At 39.6% G+C, this 19,589-nt stretch overlaps 2 protein-coding genes across 11 annotated transcripts in view; one reads left to right on the forward strand and one right to left on the reverse strand.

Annotated features, from left to right (window-relative positions):
- Positions 1-19,589, reverse strand: part of DLGAP1 (DLG associated protein 1) — a 945,880-nt gene that overhangs the window by 97,742 nt on the left and 828,549 nt on the right. For 5 of the 10 annotated variants that reach the window (XM_037805638.1, XM_037805637.1, XM_037805639.1 and 2 more), the window contains one exon: positions 13,718-13,747. The exons of the other annotated variants lie outside the window; for them this stretch is intronic. In XM_037805638.1, coding sequence (XP_037661566.1) covers positions 13,718-13,747 — 30 coding nt within the window. The remainder of the gene's footprint in view (positions 1-13,717; positions 13,748-19,589) is intronic. 10 annotated transcript variants of the gene reach the window in all.
- The window catches only part of LOC119511167 (predicted GPI-anchored protein 58), a 92,253-nt gene that overhangs the window by 30,058 nt on the left and 42,606 nt on the right, over positions 1-19,589 (forward strand). The gene's annotated exons all lie outside the window — the stretch shown is intronic.

Below are 19,589 nucleotides of genomic sequence, written 5' to 3' on the forward strand. Positions count from 1 at the left end.
TTTTTTTTTGACATCAGTAAAGCATTTTATACCATCAGTATTTGACAGCATCATGTCTGATTCCTATATAACCAAGAAAACAGCTCTAAACTAGTCTGATTATAGCAAAAAGTCCACCAAGACCCTAAAATTGTCTTGGTGAGATATCAAAATAGATATTAGCTGGGTTGAATGGTTGTATAGTAAGTCTCATTTCATTTACTCAATTTTGTCTAAGCATGTACAGTGATAAGCTAACAAAACCCCAAAGCAAATGGCTGTACTCTAAAATAGCTTTCTACTCCCACTGGTTTCAAATAGAAAAGTCCCTAAAGCTCTGACCCCTAACCTGGGCACTTCTCGGCAACGTCCAGAGGGAGTGGTAGGAGAGCGAGGGCATAAATGGGCAGCTTGTGGAAACAGCACAGGGTCACGGACCGGCCTGGGGCTAGAATTCTGTACAGGAAGCACAGCCTGTTGCTTAAAGTCTGCTGAGAGATAAGGTTCCCGCAGGGCCCAGCTTGACATATAAGAGCCTACCACAGTGACTCAGGCAAAGAGCCTCGTAAATCTCTGATGCATGTGATGATGAAGCAACAGTTTGACAAATATAAGAAATATAACATTTGACATAATTGTTTTAAAACTGATTAACCTAATGCAATACACTATATGATGATTTTTAAAAAATTTTCTCACAGTTCTGAGGATTGTAGTAGTGTCTTGCATGCAATAAATGCTAAATAAATATTTGTGGAAAACAAACGGATATAGAGAAAGAGAAATAGGGGTAACGACCTAAAACTCCACAAGGTCTGCTCTGGCTAAGTACCAGGGACCTTAGCTAGGGGTCCCTGTTGCCTTATTCTCAAAGCTCAGGGGGTCCCACCCTGGGCACCAGTCCTGAAACCTGCTCTCCACCGGATCTCCAAAACATGCCAAATCCTTGATTTCTGAGCCAATCAATACAGCATGGTCCATTTAGAATTCTCTCTAAAATGAAATAATAGATCACAATCTTCAAAAGCTACTATGAAAGTTGAGATGTGTCACAGCAAAAAAAAAATAGAGCAGCTGGTGCCCAGGACGCAGGTCTGAAAGGAATCTCTGGTTGAACAATTATTGTTTACTGACCAAGGTCCCAAACTAAGGAGAAGCCCAGTACTGGGTACATTTGCTGCTCAGATCCCAGTTGAGGTCCTTTGGCATTACCTGCTCCACTGAGGAGATGAAGCTGGACCTGTACTGCACGCCTGCATTTCTTCCTACATTACGTATGTCAATAAAGGACTTTTCCTTGCTGAGAGCCCAATACACAGCTACTGCACAAAGCTGAGCAACCCCAGGATTTCCTTTGCTTCCGAGAAAACCCTTATGCCCAGAATCACTGCGTGTTTTTCTTTTCTGATACAACTAGTGCTACTATTACTATCATTTATTGAGCACGTACACTGTACCAGACATTGTATTACACAATTTTGTCATTACTATTATCGTTATTCCAATTTTCAGTAAGGAAAATGAGGCACAGAGAAGTTCGTTAACTAGCCCACGGCCACACAGTTAGTAAATAGTAGAGCCAGGACTTGAACCCCAGCAACCAGAAACAGCTGAGTTATACTTAAATCTATCTGTCATGAAGTGCAGCAAGCAAGACTACTCAGGTGTTCCATAAATGTAAGATGATATTTGTATATACATATGCAGCATGTATTTTCCTGCCCTCCATGGTACCAAAAGTGGTTTGGTTTGTCCAAATGTGTAGCAAAGACTTCAACCTTGTCCCAAAAGAGGTCTGTCCATTACCCTCCTGGGAGCTGATCTTTAAGCCTTTGGAATGCCTCTGATACTTTTTTGGCCTGGGGGCCTGGGGCTAGCCAGAGAGTAACAATGGGATTTACGGTGGGTGCTAGACATGCCTTAGGGTGGGGCTGACTTAGCATGAAAACCTAACATGTGACTTAGGGTGGGAACTTCGGGTTATGTGGCCTCAGTGGAGGATGCCTGAGCTCAACCATGTGGGCAATCAATCATGTGTACGAAAGGGAGCTGGGTAAGAATGCTGAACACCAAGGTTCAGGTGAGCTGCCTTCGTTGGCAATACTCCAAGCACACTCTCACACGTAGGTACCCGGAGAGTCTGGCTGCCCATGACCCCATGGGGAGAGGACCCCTGGGAGCTGTGTTTGGAGCCCTCCTGGACTTTGCCCCATGCGCTTCCTCCTGCAGCTCATTTTCACCTGTATCCTTTCCTGGAATAAACCTTAACCTGAGTTCAACAGTTTTCAGTGAGTCTGGGGGTCCTTCTAGTGAGTAATTGAATCTGAGGGTGGTTGGGGAACCCCTTAAACTCTTCAGGTGGTGTCAGAAGACAGGGTGGTTTTGTGTGGGCTGTGTATCCTCTAAATTCACAGTCGCATGAGACAGAACAGTAAATTAATAAGCAGCACACCTGTAAGGTATAGAGAACAGGTATTGTGCCAATGCACTGTATGCAGAAGGCCGAGGCTGGAGAGCATTCCAGGAGGACACAAAATACCTGAGTCTGAAAAAAGAGTCCTTGGAACTAAACTATGAATTAAAAAAAAATTAATAAAAAAAAACAGAATTAAAACTAACGAAAATCTAATTAAATGCTGTTCTAAGCTAGCATTTCATAAGCTTCACTAATTGTGAAAATTTACTACTAACCTTGTGGGTTAGATTTTTTTTCATTTTGTGGGAAATTCCTAAATACATATAATTGCCAAGGAATAAAGTTAATCTAAATTAAATGGATTTTGCATAAACATTTTAATTGTAAACAAAAAAGAAAAATTCTTTCACATTTTTTATAGAAAACTATTTATTTAATGGGGACGTGGATCATTATAATATGTTTGAAATGTTATAGGGCAGACTTTCTAGTCGTTGAGCCGGGTGCCTATGAAGTTCCTACATCATCTGATTTTTCTCACCACTGGGAGGAGGACACCAAAGCAGTCAGAGATGAAATGATTTGCCCAAGGCAAGTCAATAAGTACAGGGGTGAAACCTAAAGCCCTGCCTTTTGACTCTAAATCTTTAACCAATCTCTATAGCATTGTGCTGCTTCTGTTCTGTGTCTTCAGGGAACTGTCTACACTAACTTGTAGATCCCCTTCTTAAATTGTATTACATGGATCAGTGCCCACTACTGTAGACATGCCTTCTGGATTACTTTTATTTATCTGTGCTCCATTTTAATTGCCCAGAAAAACTCACCAGCTACCCCCTCACGCAATTTTGTGAGACAGTGCCTGCAACCATTTGCTAGTATATATCTAGTTGGAAATTTCACTGTATGCCATCTCCCTTAGACAATTTATAACAAAATTGCTTTTAACCCCATCCAAAGAGGTAGAGCATATGGAAAGGAAAGCAGAGTGGTGGTTAACTTCATGGATTCTATTGTTAGCCCTGGGTTTAAAACTCCATGACCTTGAGCTAGCAGTTTAATTTCTCCATGCCTTGACATCCTCGCTGTAAATCTGGGGATGGTAAGAGTAGCTACCAAATTGCTTTGAGGTTTTCATGAGAGAATATATGTGCTCCCTTTGCTTCCTCTAATTACTTACATATCATCAAGTGCTCAATAATACTAGTCCTTTGCATTATTCTAGCCTTCATAACTTATCAATAATATAGCTCTTTGTCCAGGACTTTAAAAGTTTGCCCAGGAAACAGGCATTTCTACTTATGCTGATGGAAGTGCAAAATGGTACAGCCTCAGTGGAAGAGGATTTGATAATATCTAACAAAACTACATATGCACTTACCCTTCTACTCAGCAATTAAACTTCTAGGAGTTTATCCTGAAGATATGCCTCCCCAAATACGAAACAACATGGTCTCAAGGTTATTTACTGTAGTATTATTTGCAACAGCAAAATATTGGAAACAGCCTAAATTGCTCATCTGTAGGAGACTGGGTGAATAAATTACGGTACATCCACCTAATCGAGTAGTGTATAGCCTTAAAAAGAGAATGAAGATCTTTATCAATTAAAGTGATTTCCAGGATATATTATGAAATTAAAAAAAAAAAACACAAAACAGCAAGGTACAAAAGAGAGTACATAATCTGCTACCTTTTGTATAAACTAGAACAGGAATAAATATATGTAATTTAAACATGGGGAAAACACCATAAGCAAGGTAAAAAGACAAACGATAAACTGAAAAAAGTAATTGTAACTCATTTACACAAAGGTAATTACATCCCCCTAAAATATAAAAAGAATTCCAACAAATCAATAGGAAGAAATGGAACTTATATATGCTCAACCTCACTCATAATAAGAATACCGCTGGTTGAAACCCCAAAAGTTTAATAATAGAGAATGTTAGTGAAACTGTGGAGAAAGAGGCACTCTCAAATAGATCTGGCATCCACTGGTAAAACCAACAGAAAGTAATTTGGCAGAATTTAAGGAATCAAAATCACCCTTTGTGATAGATACAATAAATGCTCACCAATATTGTGCTCTCTTCTCCATTCAGAAATGCAGAAAACATCTCAGCCCTCGTAAAGTTTGGAGAGGCCATATGACTAGTTCTAGTCAATGAAATATGTGGAAATACTGTTTTCCTTTAAGGCTGAGGCCCTCTCTTCTCTCCCCCCCAACCCCCCTCTCTTTCTCTCTCACCATTTCTGAGAAGTTGTGGGTCCCAGATGGTGCACACAGGAGATGGCAGAGCCTCTGGCAGCCTGAATTATGAGGCATGTAGTAAGAGCCGAAACACTTTCCTATGGTAAGCTACTGAAATTTGGGGTTCTTTCTTACTGTAGCAAAATCTAATCTAATTAACACAGCCTTTAATTCAGCAACTTCACTTCTAGGAATCTATCTGAAGACTTACTTTGACAAAAGGAAATACATATGAGATAATTTATTAAACCATTACTTGAAATAGCAATAGATTAGGAACAATTTAAACGTGTGGAAAAGAAGAGACTGGCTAAATGAATTATGATGGATCCATATAGTGGAATACTATGTAGCTGCAAAACATAACCAGGAAGTTCTCTATGGAAATATGGAAATATTACCAAGACATCTTGTTAACTGAAAAAAGGTATACACTATCTTTTGTGTAAACAAGGAAAAATGCTACATTCATAATGCCTAAGAATGCAAAAATGACATATCTGGACAAATAAAAGGAAATTAATAAAAGTGTGTTTCCTGTTAAGGGGAATGGGAACTTGACACTGAGTCAGTGCTCTTTGTTTTTTTGAACCATGTGAATATTTTTTCTTTTAAAAATGAAATACACACTAAAAATAATAAATCAGGTAAAATCCTTTGTCAGCTCTTTAGCATCTATAGGAAACTTGAAAATCTATTTCCAACCTGCAGTGCCAACTTCACGCCTCGCCATTTTTCTCTTTGGGCATGGGGTTTCAGCAATATTTAACTCTTGGTGGTGCCAGGTGCTTCCTTTACACTCTGTCTTTGCACGCAAGGTTAGTTTCCTCCACTTCCTCTTTGCTTTCTGTGTGTCTTCAAGATTTGACGGCTTCTCTGGGGCATCTTTCCTGATCCACCAGGCAGAGTTCCTAGACCGACTTCTATGTTCGCATAACTCTTTTTATATACTCTTCCTATTGCCTTTATCCTATGATATTATGATCATCTGTTTATACGTATGCTGCCTTTTCTAGACTGCGTCTGGTTCTTCTCTCTATCCTCATGGCCTAGCCCAGCATGCTACTGTGTAAGCATTTAATAAATTCATCAATAATTCTTTTCATAAACAAATAATAATGGAGTAACAAAGTATAATAGGTCATATCTGTGACTGAACTTTCTTTATGCCTGCTGCTGCAGGCCTTGAGCCACTTGAATATTTACTTCAGTGGGCCTTACAAATATATTTATGAGTGCTATGAAAAGAGTGGCATGCTCTAAATCATTCTGTGGTGATATTTTTAAAATGTTCTATTTTTAATCTGATGAACACTGGCTAGAATGATTCCACTCCAAAGCAATATTAAAAAAACAAACAAAAAAAAAACAACTGGGGGTGGGTAGGAGAAAATAACTAAATAAAAACATTCCAAATATAAACCAAAACAGTAACCAAAGAGAGGGAAACAGTTGAGTAAAGGCTATTTAGACACTTCCTGATCATTTTTCTTAAGTGATGTGTGACTTTGATAACACTGACCCCACTATGTAGATTTCCATTAGATTCTAGGTAATAAAATTATTCTGAATTTAGCAAAAAACAATTCATCATCATTCAGTCACATGATCATTAACCTTAAAAATTTATGAAGGAACATCAAGCAAAAGTAAATATCAAGCAAGTTAAAAATATGGAATTTTTTGAGAGTTCAGTTTTTGAGCCAATGTAATAAAAACATTAACAAAAACAAAATGAACATCTGAAATTGAGTACTGACATGCACTTTATGGGGTACGTCAACATTATCTCATTTGGTTCAAGTCTCTGAATTACCCTGAGTGTTAAGTAGCTTATTCTATTTTTCAGACGAGGAAAGTGTGGTTGAGAGAGCAACGTGCTTCAGATTAGAGCAGGGCCAGGAAGCTGTGGCTAAGAAGTTTAGACGCTAGGGATGTTCTTTCTACTATTCTATGCTTTCTCCCAATATAGTGTGTTCCAATCTCAATTTTAGGAGTTCATATTTGAGGAGGCCATCTACAAAATCAACACTGGGATACAGAGGGCTTAAAAGGAAATGAAACTTGCTTCTATATCTCTCAACAGGAATGACCAAGAAGCACTGTAACCAAAAGAGAGGAAACCAGTGGCTTTCTGAGCATACACAATGGTTAACACTAGGGAATATCTCAAAGTCCGTATCTCCAAAACATTTCACATCCGTGAGTGAACCTTTTGGACTGACTTCTGATTTTGCATTTCATTGACATATAACTGTAAAAATGTTTTGGCTTTTTCTTCAGTGAGTCCAAACAAAAATGATAATGTATGTTCTTTCAATTCAAAGCATCACTGGCTTCAATAAAACTGTTGTATATACAGCTGTGGCTATATTTAATATGTATGCTTCTGAGCCGAATGCCAAATGTACACAGGCCAAAGTTGACTTTACAGTTAATTTTAATGGGTGTGATGGGTAATCTAAGAGGGTGTGATTTCCAGGTTCATACTACAAACCACAGCATTAAATGATGTCAGCAGTTGTCTAAATTACAGTATGTTCCAAAATTAACAGTAAATTCAGACTATAATTTTACATTGAAAATGTAACAGCTGTTTTCTTCTTTTTTTTTTTTTTATAAGCTGCCTTCTCCCCTCTGCTCATTGCGCTAGATCAACCATTCCATATGTCTTCTCTCTCCCCACTTCCTGTCCCTTCTCACTGGCCATTTTCTAAATTTGATATTGAAATACTAGAAGTAGCTTTGATATCACTATTGAATTGACTTCAAAGACTGCTAATTAGACCACTGTTCTTAAAAACTGCCTCATTATGTAACTCAATAGGGTTGGTTTTCTTTTTTTAAAGTAGAGTAAGAACTATGTTTACATTGTAAACATCCAGTAGGCTGCTAAAATAATAATATATGTATAGAAAGAGACATGAAACTTACACCCTTAAAAAACAAAAGGAAAGAAAGAAAATAAATCAGGGGCTAACACTGGCAGATCTTCCTTTGCAGCTTGCCTTTGGTTTATACATTTATGTTTCCTGCCTGGGGAGAGCGCTGAGGGTTATGTGCTCTGAATAGTTTGTAAATTTCTGGGTTGTGCTAATTTGTTGCTAGGTGCTACTAAAGCTGCTCATTCGGCACAGGCTATGCAATTTTGGTCCCAAGTTCAAAGATTTACAGAAGGCAGTTCTTTCTGGATAGCTGAGGTTGTCTTTACTTAGTTCTCCTGATTCAAAAACTTTCATACTCTTGATCAATAGTGACCAATGGCATGTTCAGGAACACTGTGAACTTATAAGCCACTTAATAATTGAACATTATTAATAGTGACAAAATCAGTCTTTAACTAATATTTTGTTTTATCAGACTGAAGTCTTTCTTCTCCCCCGACCCCCAAGACTGGAGGGGCAGACAGGGGGACAATGCCATCAGATTCCAACACCCCTGGACTGTAACTGGTTCTTCCCTAGAGGACAAAGTGATCAGGGAACCTTATTCCTATGTAAAGAGTTGCTCCACCTAAAGACTTCTCAAAGAAGAGAAGCAAGGATTTACCGGTGTACTGGTTTGTATATATTATGTCCCCCAGAAAAAGCCATGTTCTTTGATGCAGTCTTGTGGGGGCAGACATATTAGCGTTGATTAAGTTGGAACGTTTGGATTAGGTTGTTTCCACGGAGATGCACCCCACCCAACTGTGCGTGATAACTATGATTAGATAATTTCCATGGAGGTGTAGCCCCGCCCATTCAGCGTGAGCCTTGATTAGTTTACTAGAGCACTACATAAGCTAAGACAGAAGGAACAAGCTTGCTACAGCCACGAGGGATACTTTGAAGAATGCACAGGAGCTGAGAGTTGCTGAAACACAACCTAGGGGCAAGAAGATGCCAGCCATGTGCCTTCTGAGCTAACAGAACTTTTCTGGATGCCATTGGCCATCCTTCAATGAAGGTACCTATTGTTGATGCCTTACCTTGGACACTTTATGGCCTTAATACTGAAACTTTGTAACCAAATAAACCCCCTTTATAAAAAGCCAATCCATTTCTGGTATTTTGCTTAACTGCAGCATTAGGAAACCGGAACAGCTGGGCTCTGTTTATTTACAACCTTGCCCAAAATGAAAAGGACTTGCGGCAGCTTGCGCCAACACAATCCTAACAGAAACTGATCATTTTTTGGCTAGAGATTTGGACTCTGGAAGGAGGGAGGCCTGCAGGGAAGTTTGGGAAGTCAGCTGAAAAAGAGGAAAGGTACAAGAAGGGAACAAACGCTTATTGAACACCTACTATATTTTGTACACCGTGTTAAATTCTTGACATAGATCATGTTATATAGTCTTTACAGCAACATTGAGAAATAGATATCTCCTTACCAGTGAGGACTCTGAGGGAAATAGTGGTGCTTGGACCGCCCAATGGCTTTCTGTTTATGTGAGATAGATCCGAGGTAAGGGTAATCCCAAGGAAGATGGCAAATTAGGCACACCTTGGTTGTTTCCAGTTTCTTCCAGTTTCTTCCAGTTTCTGGGTCATATGGGTCCTCCACTGTTAGCATTTCAAGAGGGTCATTGGTCTTAGGAAGCTACTGGATAAATTCTCCACCCTGTGCTCATGCCCCTCACACTGCCATTTAACAGCGAATTTTCACCAGAGGTACAATGACAGGTCTCTACAACATAACATCTGAGAAGGGACCATTACTTTCTGCTGCAGGGTGACCCTGCTTTCAGCTTAGCCTTGTAAGCAGGAGGTGTGGGTGTCTTTGCAGAAACACATTTTTGAGCTGTGTTTTCAGTTTCTACAATATTCAGTTTTGAGATTCTGATCCACTTGAACTCTGGTGGAAGACGGGGAGAGCAAAGTTCCCTCCTGGAGACAGCCCGACCCTCTCTCAGCTCTCTGGCTTAATGGTCTCATGAAGTTTTGATTTCCAGTAGCAAAAATGTTGAAATTCATTCTAAATTTATCATTAGAAGGAAGTCCACCAGCTATATATCCGTTAATGGATTGGCCACAATCTGACCTGACACACTGAGCATATGGCTTTGCTCAAAAAGTAGAAAAACACAATGAAGAGAACAACATTCATCTAGACAGGGAAGGGCATCAATAAATTTGGAATATTTTTAAAATGTTAAAATCCATTTGGGGTATTTTTGGATACATTTCATGTCACGTTATGGAAAAAAAGAGTTTCGTAAGCAAAGTAGATGAGTATCTCAGCCCTTGACACAGCATCATAATGGAAAATTATCTTCTGTTTTCACGGATATACAACGCAGACATTAAGTTATGCGTGTTGTGAATTTTGAAAATAAGAGTGAAGACAGATTCAAGATTTTAATTTTTTTTTCTCCTATGTTTGAGGCATCTTTCCCTGTGCTGAGTCAGAGGCTATGATGACGTAGAAAGCACCCTGGCTACAACAACACCCCTGAGTCCATGAAATAAAATACTTTTTAAGCAGCTAAATATAATGAAGTGACAAGAAGAAAAAGGAAAAAGAAGAAAACCCATTTCCCAGGGGAGCTTCTGCTTCTGGCTTCTCTAATCAAAGCTGTTGGTGAGGTTTTCCAGTTAACCCTTCCTTGTCTCCCTCCACTGCCTAACTGAGCCCCCCCCAGCCTGTGTATACAGGATCATCGCCTTGTTTATTTGAGCTCTTCCTACAGGCCCATCTGTTCCCATTTTCAAAGACACAAAACTTTTCCAAAGAAGGCAAACTTTTCCTTGCGCCAGTGTAGGCTTTCAAAAAAATTTGAGGTCATTTTCACATTTCGGATTCTCCCTACAAGGAATAAAGCAAATCACCTTTCGGGCAACTCCCCACCCCTGGTCATCAGTTCCAGAGGCCTGTGGTCATCCTGCCACTTGCGATGGCTCCGGCCTGTCCCTCCAGGCTGGCAGCTGCTTGTCTGGACATGCCACCCAGCTTCAAGCCCGGGCTTGACCCACGTGCCCTGGGAAAGAAATAGCTGCCTACAGAATGGCAAAGCCATTCTCACTGGAACTCAGCTCTCCCAGGATCTGTGCTCTCATGCTCCTGAGTAAGGCAGGTGTGCTGCTCTTAATGCAAAAGTATGTGCCTCCCTTCTAGAAATAAAATATCTTTTAAAATGAATATTTAGAAGGTTCTCGAATGGAGTTCTTGACATATCATTCTTTCCTCCCCACTGCCCCCAACCATGTCCTCTTTCCCCTAAATTTCTGACTGGATGTTTATTCCTTACCGCAATTTTCTCAGTTTGGGATTGTCAACTTAAAAATTAGATGCCAGAATCCAGTGTTATCAATAAAACACTGCAATTACTTTTTTCAAACTTAGTTGTTTTACTCTTCAAATAGGTTTTTTTCCATTGAGAAATAATGAAAGCATTATTGTGCATCTCTGTTTAAGTATAATTTTAAGTCTTTCAAAGGACTATTTACTTTTACCTTACCACTAATATGATATAAAATGGGATTTTCTTTTTGCTGACTTGGAAAGTTTACACAAAGTTCCACAATTCTGAAGGGGAGTACCGTGCTTCAGAAAAAGAGAAGGGACATAACTGCGTAACAAAAAGACTTCAGTAGGAAGTAACAAATGGAATTGTGTTGATATTCTCTTATAAGTCTGACAATTCTCTTTCCTTTAAAAAAGAAAAGAAAAAAGATAGCCGACCTAAAATATTAATGTTATTTTCAGACCTCCAGGATAATCCAGAATGGAGTCATTTTCAAAGACAAGGAAATAGATTTCATTTCTGGCAGTGGATCCCCTCCATGGATTTGCATATTTCTGTACCTGATAAGCTGGGTGAGGCTGCCTTGAATTCATTCCACAGATGGAAAATAGCAAGTACTGTGATTAGCTAAGCCCTCACAAGGATGACCGTATGAGTCTGATTTCTAATTAAGAGAGAGCGTCCGTCACACATTCCACGGAGCATGCGCGGAAAGAGTCTCACATTCCAGAAGCACCAAAAATGCATGCAGTGAAAACACACACACACACTCACACACACACACACACACACGCGCGCAACCCCGCCCCCAACAACTCCAACCCCAAGCCCCCAGCCTGTGTACATCTAAGGTGGTCACAAGACAACATGCGCCCAGGCTTCACACTAATGCAGCTCTCAGCCAAGGAGCTGCCAAAAAAGATGCACAAGCAGCAGTGGGAGCGAGCCTGATCTCCGGTGCCCATTGCCTGAGAACTTCTGAGACCCCCGGGCCTCGGAGTTGGGCCAATGATGTGGGAGGGGGCCAGAGGCTGCCGAAAATTCCCCATGCTGGCATTCTGCTTCCCATCTTCCTTTCTCTAGTCATACCCTGACCATCGTGCACCTTCTTTGGGGGTTCTGATGGGCCACACTGCCCAGGAGGAACCTTAGCAGAACAGTAGTTTGTTTTCTGGCTTACTTTATTTTGTTTTCATTCTCCCTCCCCCCACCCCGAGTGTAGTATTGTGCTTAAGCCAGGCAGGGAAGGTAAAGCTAAGACTTCAAAACTATTCTTTGATAAAACATCAAAACAGCCCAGGGTAGACCAACTGCTAACTTTAATTCTACAGATAAAGAAATGAAACTAAGGCTGGAGTTGCCACTTGGAGTTTCTGCAGCAAGGGTCATTCTCAGGGGCCCACTCCAGGGTGTTTCTGTGCCTCCTATGTTTGTTAGGTGGGAAGAGGCTTGGAGAGTCCTCAAGAACATCCCATTTTAAGATGCAGAGGGAACTTGAATTCCTGCTTGGCCTCACAGACGGCTGGAAACATGCAGAGGGGCTCTCACTCTCTCCTGCCATTTCCCTCCCCTTTCTTGACCCTGGGATGGTACCTTCTGCACCTGTTCTCCCGGCACCTGTCCCTTGTTCTTTCCTTAGCATGGAGCAGTAGCATCCTTTTGGCCATGGACTTCAAAAACATTTCTTTTTCAACTTTGTTTTGTGCCATGCAATTGTACTAAATCCCCAGAAGGGATGGAGCCCCCACCTTGGATTTGTCCTGCCCCACGACTCCATTCCTGAGCTCCTCTCTTGTCTCCCAACCACTCCAACCCCTCTTGCATTTTCCCACTCCCCTCACCTCCATGCACTGCCCATTCATCAAGCCATGGTTTCCTTGAAATTTGAAAACTCACCTTCAAGCCCACTCCTCTTCCAAGGAGCCTCCCTGATTAAGTGGGGTTGAAGAAAGCTCCGAAGCATGACTGACAAACTCCCAGTAAACAGGAACACACATACACACACCCCAAAACAAACAGAAACTCACAAAGAGAAAATTACACATTCTCTAATTTTGGACTGTATGTTCCTAAGAGGGTAAGGAGATCAGTTTTATGCCAATCACCAATAAATCATTTCAGACAGTGAGGTTCTGTTAACATTCTGTGGAAGGTTCTCCCTCCTACAGGTCCCCCCCTTTCTTAAAAACCCTCTCCCATTCCTTCTCAGCTTCTTGAATGCATAACTAAAGGGAAATGCCTTTAGTTCTTGGTCAAGGGAACGTCACCAAGATGGACAAAATTAAAGTCAGTTGCCCCTCACAAAACCTTCTGGGTGGCACATCACACCTCCCAGAAGAGCCTGGGTTGGGACTGGCAAATGCCTTCACCCCTAATTTCTTCATGAGGAAGCATTAGTGGATTCTTCATGACCACACACTTTCTGGGCAAACACGTCTGCTAGGTTGGGATAAAGGACCAAAGTGCTCTAGAGAAAGCCCACTGACAGGATTACTGGCAAAGCTTCCCGACAAGACTGTGGCCAGCCTTAAGTAAAGCTGCTGGAGAGTAAGGGGCTCACAGAGGGTATTGGTTCTGCAGGCAATCACACGAGGAAATAGAAACGGACACATTGAACCTTGAAATTGCTGTCCCCTTTGGAGCTGGGCTAACGCCACTTGTGCAGTGGCAAGAAATCGTAGCATAAAATGACCAGAACAAGGAGAAACAGGATGGGATGGCGATAGCTGGCGGTTGGAACACGGCCATCCAACACCACTGCCACATAAGCTTTCTAGCTACAAAGCCACGCTACGCAACCCTTAAGCGAAACATCATTGATTTTGTGGTTTTAAAAACGTACCTTCAACTGCAGAACTCAGTTTTATGACACCTTGAATAGAAACAAAAAGTGGCAGTTATATGATGGATCCAATTACCTTTTCCAGTCTTCTCAAAATACACATGCTTCAGATCTAGATTTTTGCTGGCATTTTGACAATTTAAACAAATAGAGATTTCAAAACAAAAGAATTTTCAGTCCTTGATCAGCTCATAGATGTCTTCATTTCCCCACTAATTTAAACCACTTGGGAGAATTTTGCACTAAATAAGGGATCTGAAGTATCTGGGGATGAGACAAAGGCCAAATCTGTCAGAGTAACTGTTTCTGTAGATAAATGATGCTGGGTTATGGGCCCATAGAACGTCTCATGAGAAGACAACAGCATCCAGTGGTGGGTGGAGATCACGTGATACATGTTGGGCCAGTGTTTCCGTTGAAATATATAAAGGGGATTAAACACCAAGGTGGGAGCTGGCAACCTTGCTTTCTGGGTAGCTGGGCCAGAGGCAATTTTCTTAATCTAATATGTTCTGCTTTTCCATTGCATGTGGATCAGACAGTGATGGGGCTAACTGAGCATATTAAGTTCTTCCCCAAGTTAGTAGAAATAGATATTACCCTTGACTGAATATTCATGGTGCCTTTCGGACGAATTTAAAGGCAAAAATAATTAAGTAGTAGTCTAAATTAAACTTGGTTCAATAATTTGATTTTAAAAGGTATTTTTTTTCATAAGTCATCATGATAAAAGATAATATTCCTCACATTCTGTGTGATAGGCATGGCTCTCTAGGTTGAGCAAAAATGTCTACAGATTCATTTGTTTGAAATTCTGCTTTTCTATAGAACCAGAGGAGTTTCAATTAAAAATGGAAACAAAACCCTTTTTAAATTGGTATCAGCATAAATACACACTGATTTGAAAGATTATTTCACAAAGACACACTTGCTCTCCGTTAAAACTTTCTGAAAAATAAATGCTTTTAGGTTATCTATTGGACTTCACATTTCCTGCAAAACCAGTGGTGTCTGGCAAAGAAATGTTAACAGCTGGCTGTCCAGTTATGTTTATTGTAAATGTTATTGATATAAAGGATGTGTAGTATATAACTTACAAATAATAATAAAATAAACATTACACTTTATTGCAATCCAAATAGCCTTTTTTTTTTTTTTTCCTCTCACAGAGTGCTTTTGTTGATTTTGGCCAAGTTTGTTCATCTGTAGTTTATCTATGGTTGTAATCCAACCATGATTTGACAAAACCATGCACTGAGTTGCGTCCCAATCAATAATCTCTTTTTCTAATAAATTCATTGACATTAAATCTGATATGGGATGTAATGTGAAACAATTCCTTACCTTCATATAAATTATATTCATTAAATTAAAACCCCTTTCAGTTTCAATACTATGTAAAGAACCATGGCCTTTTACAAGCTATGAGCCCGACATCATCAAATGTGGAATTGGGAAGAGATGTGTATTAGCACACCCATATGTAGCATTTCCACCACACAGATGCAATTGATGTAAATAGCCTTAAAGGACAGATTACAGTAAAATGTCATCAGATAGTTAGGAAGTGCTGAGTCTTAGGTATTTATCACCTCTCTTTTTAATATAATTTATTTATTTGTAAATCTACATAATTTAACTTGTAATAATGGCTGTGTGTAATAATAGGCTCACAAAATTCCTGAAAATTTAATGATTGGCTCTTGCAAGCTGGTAGGATGTGGCTCTAGCACTTTGCTGTCATTTTGCTTGATTTTTCTTACTACTCAGGCCCAGAGAAGAAACTTTTGGGCTTCAGAATACTATCTTAAATATTCACAAAGGGGTTATAATTTAATGGAAAAAGTCAAACCATAAAAAGCTTAGCATTTACTATTATTTTGCCAGTAATTTCAAAACCTCTTAAACTTGTTATAGGCACAAATACACTATTCAGAAATCACCTTGGAGATAAGGCATTGATAGTCACCCAGGGACACAGCCACACAGACCTGACTGCCACTCTTTGGGGTGAGGTTTTGGGTAGGCAACTAAACCAAGAGGCAAAGTCATACAAATGTAATCAGCTTACTAAGCAGCCATCCCATCTTCTCAAACTATAGGTTCTTTTAATAGGAAAACAGGTCATATTGAATATAAATGTATGGGCACATTTATTTTGTGTATAACCATGATGTCAGCAGTGTCAGTCAAATGAAAGGACATAGACACAGGTTCTTCTGCAAGTAAAGCAGGAAAATCTAAACAAATTCCTTTGGGAGATGTGGGTGGTGGTGGAGAGGTACCCAATAAAGCATTTATTGAGTTAGGAAAAAAAAAGGTAAATTAAAAAACAAAAGTCTGACTTTAGAACTCTAATCATAAACATTATTTTAATAAAAACATTAGTGATTCATTATTTCCATATGGACTTGACTTTTTTTCTAAAACCCCAAATCAAGCTTTTCTCCTTAGTAGGGTAGGACTTTTTATTGCAAAGTAACTATGTTACAGTAAAAATCCGGAATTAGTCAAAGTTAACTATTAACATTATACAACAATTTTAGTAATAAGGGGGAAACATACCTTTTATCTTAAAATTTGAATATTTACGATGTGATTGATGTTGACGTGAGAAAGCTACACGCAGTATTGCTGAGTTTCAGGACACACATGAGACATTAGCCGGTGAGCGACTGACATTAAAATTCAGGCTAAGCCATAGCACATACATATATGCATATAAACATACACACAATGCATCCTACCATCCCTTCATTGAATTCTTCTTAGTCTGCAGAAGTGTTTGAAAATAAAATAGAAAAAAAAAAAAGGAAAAGAGAAAGAAAACCAACTTTTCTTCCCTAAACTCAATACCTTTAAGACCAGCTTCCTTTAATTATCTTCCCGCAACCCAGAGCCAATCACTAACCAGGCATGCTTTCTGCAGCAGTGGCTCCCATTTCAAAATTTTTCCATCCTCTTGTTGCTGATGTTCTCACAAACATTAAGGACTGGCGGTTTGATGTGCCGAGCCCTCTATCTCGGGGATTGCCCTTATGAAGCTCGTTACTGCAAAGGAGAGGCTAAACCTGCTTATAATTGTGCTTAAGAGTCTCTCCCTGTGTACCTCTTTGTTGCTCAGATGTGGCCCTCTCTTTCTAGCTAAGCCACCTCTGCAGGTGATCTCACTGCCCTCCTCCCTATGTGGGATCTGACTCCCAAGGGTGTAAATCTCCCTGGCAACACAGGATATGACTCTTGGGGATGAACCTGGACCTGACATCGTGGGATTGAGAACATCTTGACCAAAAGGGGGGTGTGAAATGAAATGAAATAAAGCCTCTGTGGCTGAGAGATTCCAAATGGAGTTGAGAGGTCACCCTGGTGGGCACTTTTATGCACTATATAGACAACCCTTTTTAGGTTTTAATGCATTGGAATAGCCAGAAGGAAATACCTGAAACTATCAAACTGCAACCCAGTAGTTTGGACTCCTGAAGATGACTGTATAATGTCGATTACAAGGGGTGACAGTGTGACTGTGAAAACCTTGTGGATCACACTCCCTTTACCAGTGTATGGATGAATGAGTAGAAAAATGGGGACAAAAAACATGAAAAATAGGGTGGGGGGTGTGTGATTTGGCTGTTATTTTTTACTTTTATTTTTTATTCCTATTTTTATTCTTTCTGGTGTAAGGAAAATGTTCAAAAATAGATTGGGGTGATGAATGCACCACTATATGACGGTACCGTGAACAATTCATTGTACACTTTGGATGACTGACTGGTATGTGAATATATCTCAATAAAATTGAATTTAAAAAAAGTTACACTGTAATATTCTTTCATTAATTGTAACAAAGGCACTATACCAAAACTAAATGTCAATAATAGGGGGATATAAAGGGTTTGGGATTTTTTTCCTCAGAAGAAATGAGAATGTTCTCATATTGACTGTAGAGTGAATGCATAACTTTGTGGTTATACCAGGAGCCACTGATTGTACACTTAGGATGGACTGTATGGTGTATGAATAAAACCATTTAAAAAAACACTAAAAAAAAAAAATTCTTCCATCCTCTTTCCTACTACTTTCACCTAAGGACTAATTTTAATTGATCTAAAATAGTTTATAGGAGAAAATGATCAGATTAAAATACTTTATGCTAAAGTGTGAATGACTAGGGTTCAATGATCCTTCATGACAGTTCATTGTTTTTGAAATAAAAATAAAATTTTTAGCCCTGCTTTCAAGACCCTACCTGATCTCTCCCTGCCCATTTCTCCATCTCATATGACTTTCTCCCTTAGTCAAGATGTTTTAGCCACTTTGGTTTTCCCTCTGTGCTCTGCAAGTGCTAGTTCCTTTCTGCCTCAGGGTTAGTATACTTGCTGCTATCTCTGGCTGGAATGCTCTTCTCCTGCCTGCCAGATTTCCCTGTAGCTAGATCCTTCTCATCATTCAGATTTCTCTTCACATATCACCACCCATCGTTTTTATTTTTTTATGGGAGTTGTCGCTACTTGAAATTATCTCATTTATTTATCATTTGGTTATTGCTTATGTCTGTCTTCCTCATTAGAATGTACCATGAGAAAAGGGGATCTGGTCCATCTCTTTTGCTGCTGCAACCCCCTGCCTGGCATATAATATAAACTCAATAAATATTTATTGAATAAATAAGCCTTCGTTCCCAAGTGTCCCCTAGTACAAGAGGATCTTATCAATCCCAGCAAATATACTTCAAATATGTTATCCTTTTTTTAAAATTAAATTCAGTTTTATTGAAATATATTCACATACCACACAATCATCCCAAATACGTTATCTTAACTGTGGCTGTTATTTCATCATATTGGCCACTGTCTACTTCTACTCAGTGGCTGGTGTTTATGGGGGTTGGTAAAGATTGACTTGTGGAGGGAATATGCATAAGATCCAGTAGATATTCAGGTGTTTCTGGATTTTTAAAGTTGAAAAGGTCCCCAAGAAGTAAGTTTGTCTAGTACTTGAAAGCAAGATTATTCCCTAAATAGACCTCAAGGAATATTACTTGAATTTTATAACCAACTCTCTTTGGCTCTGCAGTTCTCTTGTCCCACTATCATCACTCCAGGCCATGTTATCACTGTAACTTTCACATGAATCTGTATAAGATACAGGTAGAAAAAGATGAGCTGAAAAAGAACAATTCCTATTTTCAATATCCTGCCTCCAATTTATTACCATATTGCCTTTTCATCAAGACCAGTTATGTAATATGCCCCAGATCCTTTAAAATTCTTAAATGGCTTTTTATTATTCTTAAGATAAAGATTAAAAGCCTTAGAAGAACCTGCAGAGTCCTGCACGGTGTCACCCAGGCAGAATAAAAATGGCCACAATTCTTCCAGAGGGGGGAGCCATGTCCTTTCCCTGGGTCTGGGGTGCCTTCTCCCTAGGAACTGTGAGTCACTGTGGTAGATGTCCTAGGACTCAAAGGCGGAGAGAACCCTCATAGGCACTCTGATAACAATCCCAGTTGACAGACAGACCAATGGACTAGCAAGGGATCCAGAAATGAGCTTGCACCTCTATGGCCAACTGATTTTTGGCAAGACTGGCAAGTCCATTCAATGGCAGAAAGAATAGTTTCTCCAATATACGGTGCTGAGAAAAGTGAATTTCCACATGTAAAAGAATTAAGTATAAGAAAATTAACTCAAATGGATCAATGATTGAATATAAGAGCTAACACCAAAAAACCCTTAAAACATAGGGGGAAAGCTCCAGGACCTTGGATTTGGAAATGGATGCTTAGATTTGGTACCAAAAGCACAAGCAACAAAAGAAAAAAAACAGAAAAATTGCCCTCACCAAAATTAAAAACTTTTATGCATTAAAGGAC

Source organism: Choloepus didactylus, chromosome 16, assembly GCF_015220235.1.
Source record: "Choloepus didactylus isolate mChoDid1 chromosome 16, mChoDid1.pri, whole genome shotgun sequence".
Lineage (NCBI taxonomy): Eukaryota > Metazoa > Chordata > Mammalia > Pilosa > Megalonychidae > Choloepus > Choloepus didactylus.